Source organism: Opisthorchis viverrini (assembly GCF_000715545.1).
Source record: "Opisthorchis viverrini unplaced genomic scaffold opera_v5_18, whole genome shotgun sequence".
In the NCBI taxonomy this organism is placed as follows: Eukaryota; Metazoa; Platyhelminthes; class Trematoda; order Opisthorchiida; family Opisthorchiidae; genus Opisthorchis; species Opisthorchis viverrini.
This window is the reverse complement of record NW_008751674.1, coordinates 938,943-942,647: the sequence shown is the minus strand read 5'-3', so window position 1 is coordinate 942,647 and position 3,705 is coordinate 938,943. Positions and strand designations below refer to the sequence as shown.

The 3,705-nt window shown below is 42.8% G+C and overlaps 1 protein-coding gene across 1 annotated transcript in view; it reads left to right on the top strand.

Moving 5' to 3' along the window:
- Nucleotides 1–1,000: 1,000 nt before the first annotated feature.
- Nucleotides 1,001–3,705, top strand: part of T265_01650 (hypothetical protein) — a gene marked incomplete at both ends in the record, with an annotated part of 49,297 nt that continues 46,592 nt past the window's right edge. Inside the window, one exon of the mRNA XM_009165716.1 lies at nucleotides 1,001–1,274. Within this exon, the coding sequence (XP_009163980.1) occupies nucleotides 1,103–1,274 (172 nt within the window). The remainder of the gene's footprint in view (nucleotides 1,275–3,705) is intronic.

Below are 3,705 nucleotides of genomic sequence, written 5' to 3'. Positions count from 1 at the left end.
TCATACGATTTTGAACCATCGTTTGTAATTTGCGTCCGAAATCTGAAAATAATCGATGTGCAAAACAGTGAAGAAATAGAGCATGGCTTAAACTAAACTGGAGCCCCATTTGTGTCCATCGTATTTGTCATATTATTGGTCTTATTTAGTATACTATTTTGTACGAATCAGTAAACACGTTCGGAATACTGGACGAGGTTCGCGGCTAGCCTGAAAACTCATCAACTAGACGTAGCCGCGGAAGCTGCGACAGTGAATTCCATTTTGAAGAACAGTTCGTTTAAAAGTCTATCTTTTGGCCCATGTAATGTATATATACAGTGTCTGAAAGTGGAGAGTGCTTCGTACTCGTTACAGTTCTCATATTCTAATATTTTAAAACATTATGCGCAGCGCAAGGGTTACTTCGGGGTTCCATGGCAGTTCAGGTGTGCATTTCTAGGCCGATGGCTCAATTGCCTTATCCGCTTGTGCTTCATGGTTAGCTGGTACTCCACGTGGGCTGTTACCGATCTGTGCCGTGTGTCCTGTCCTCTGATTGGTTACCAAATGTCGCTGTCACTTTGCTTGGTAGTCACAGTGAGCCTGTTAGTTCAAGTACTAGGACAGACATCATCAGTTGTAGTCAACTCTAGCGGCATTACGATGCCAGTAAATTGCAGGAGAACAGCATTTTTTAAAGAGCAACGGAACAATGATTTCAAACTACACTTCTATTGGTTATTTTCTGTGGATTTTTTAGAACTTCATGGACGTGAAGTGCATATCGTTTTCGATCGATCCGAAAAGCATGAGCCAAATTCGTCAACCGGTTCTCTATCTTCGACAGTATATAATTTTGCCTTCGTCCGCCTGGTTTGTCATGGTGCATTTTGTGTCGGCCTAGCCGTGTGTGTGCGCGCGCGTTTGGTCAGTCATTCATTCACCTTGTCCTCGTTTATTAATGCGAGGCCAACCGTTCATCATACACATCGCGTGCTTGCTATAAACACACACTATCCGATTAAGTAATGCGACCCGGAGACAGGCTCAATTTGACCGAATCTTTGTCCAAACTGAGTTGGCGATGCGTGGCGCGACAAGAAGAACCTAGATCGACCTTATGCCCAGGCTGGCAATTTGGATCGGCTTCTACCTGGTTTGCATAGAGAATTCCGCATTCCGCACAAGTGGGTATTCGGCGGAAGAGGAATTGGACGACCTAGATGAAGAACCGTCCGGTGGACGCCGGATGAAGGAGTGTTCGAAAGCGTGGAATGCTTCGAGTCCATCAAGTAAGTCAAAATGTGAGAAAGTGTATGTATAAAACATTTCATGTGAACCTGGGATTTTTATGTCTATGGCGATTCGACAAAGTAAAATAGGGATCATTTCGAAATACCACTCCTTACCTGGTACTTTTTTTTTAAGAATTCAGCCTCAGGAGCATTTAACGTTCCCTGTCGGTGCAATTTTTAAGTCTTTTCGTTGGTGGTCCCGCGAAATGCAAGTGAAATGCAAGTATTCTTACGGAGGGATGTATTCCTAACTTGTGTATTAAGTGCAAATCAGTGGTGCTTGTATTTTACCTTGCTCAACAACTTTCGAATTTTGGGGTTTTGCGGGATAGGTATTTTTGTTCATAGCCACATCACTCACGGCCCTGTTCCTATTCTGGCGTAATTATTCCGGTGAGTCCACACCAAAGGGAAGCACTGGACTCGAGTTTCGCTCAGGACTGGCAAGTCCTGACTGGCGGGTCAATCGATCGTCACAACCGGGACAGTTACTGAGTCGTCGTTCGATGAGTCGGACATACCAATCATATCGCTCAAGTGTGAACACGTTCGCCTGTTCAGACGTGATAATTCAGATGCATCCAACGTGCGTTGGTGGAGTAGTGGTTACAGGCTTGCATCGCATATCAGATGCCCGGGGTTCAAATCCCGGCGCGGCCATTAGATGGGCTCTGATAAGAGCGGAACTAGGGTCCAGTGCTTCCCTTTGGTGTGGACTAACCGGAATAATTGCGCCAGAACGGAAGGACGGCCGTTCAAACGAGGGTGGTGTGGCTATGAACGGAAACTTTCGGATTTCTAAACCCTTACCAGATTTCTTTTACGGTTACGCAAAGCATTAGGGGTCTGTTTGGTAGTGATCTTGGTCTCTGTGGAAGACCCCAATCATAAAGGTCTCTCTAGACTCTCAGAGAACTTTTTAATTTGTTTGTACTATTTCATACAAAGAGGGAATATGAACATTCAGTCTAGCCGGACATTTCTGGTTGAGTGACTAGCACTCAGGTCTCTGAAATTTGGTTTGTCGGATTCACAAATTCATTGTATTATGAGGCAAATGAAAAGACACCTCTCATGGTGTCGCTGAAGATCAACTGCAGTACAAAATTAAATAGTGACTAATTTAGCAGAAATCAACCCGATCTGGATAGTGCATACATTTCTACAGAAGCGATACATCTCATTCGATCGATACAGTCGAGTCATTTGGTGTTTGGCCGTTTAGCACCAATAATGTGCTTTGCAGTCGAATGTCAAGATGTGCTTGCAATAGACTAAAAATGAAACGCATTCTTTGTCGCCGGGACTGTCGCGTGAAGTCGTCGACTCCTAACTACACATCGCTCTCTGAAAATAATATCAGGGGAAGTATAGGAATGGAACATTCCTTTCTTAACCAATTGGACAGTTTTTAGTAGACGCTTTACCAGTCCTGTCAATGGACACTTCATTGAACCATTCGCGAAACTAGGGGCCTGTATCGAAAATTAACTGCTGCTCCCCTCTCCATACGGACAGGATACAACCGGAAACATGCGCTCTAGAGATGTGATTGTCCAACAAAGTTCCGCTTGACATCTGCCTGCCGTTGTTTTCAACCTGAACTACAAAATCAAACAATTGTACAACACAGGCAAATTTTTTCTTGCAAAGTTAGATAAATTATTAGTAGTTTTAAAACGGCCAATACGACAAGTTCTTGGTACTTCCAGATACTGATTATTGTCACTTCAAAAGTTGACAAACGATTCACTTAAATTAGCTGTGTAACGACGGTCGCCATCAGGTCAAACATCATCTTTGTATAAACAAACGCAAAGTCATAGACCGGAAGGCTAGTTGGATTTGTAAGATCTGAAAACATCGCCGGTTCGCTATTAATCCAATAGTTCGTCAGCTGTCAAGTTGCCATCATTTCGACCATAAAGTTGTAAAGTCTGTTACTGCCTCAAGTGAAAGAGGAAATCGGAATAAATTTGGACTGTAAGACGGACAGGTGCGAACACAGTCGGGATACGGTGATCTTTAACGATGACAGCTTCTTGGCCCCCTACTTAGGCGTTATTTTGGGAAAACTCACAAAAAGAATATTATTAGCACAGGCATTAGTGTTGACAGTGGTTCTCTACTGTCATCTATCTAATTATATTTAAAGGTTCAAAGTGGGAGGATATGGTGCTAGCGTAACTTTCGATCATACTATATGAAGGAAACATAAGATCACGGGGTACAGTGACTGTCGCTGCGTATTCTCCTCTGAAGTAGCCCTTTTCGAACGAACCTCCAGGAGATCAGTGCAAGCATCGTAAATATACCATATTATGCTATACTACACTATACTATACTACACTATACTATACTATACTATACTATACTATACTATACTATACTATACTATACTATACTATACTATACTATACTATACTAT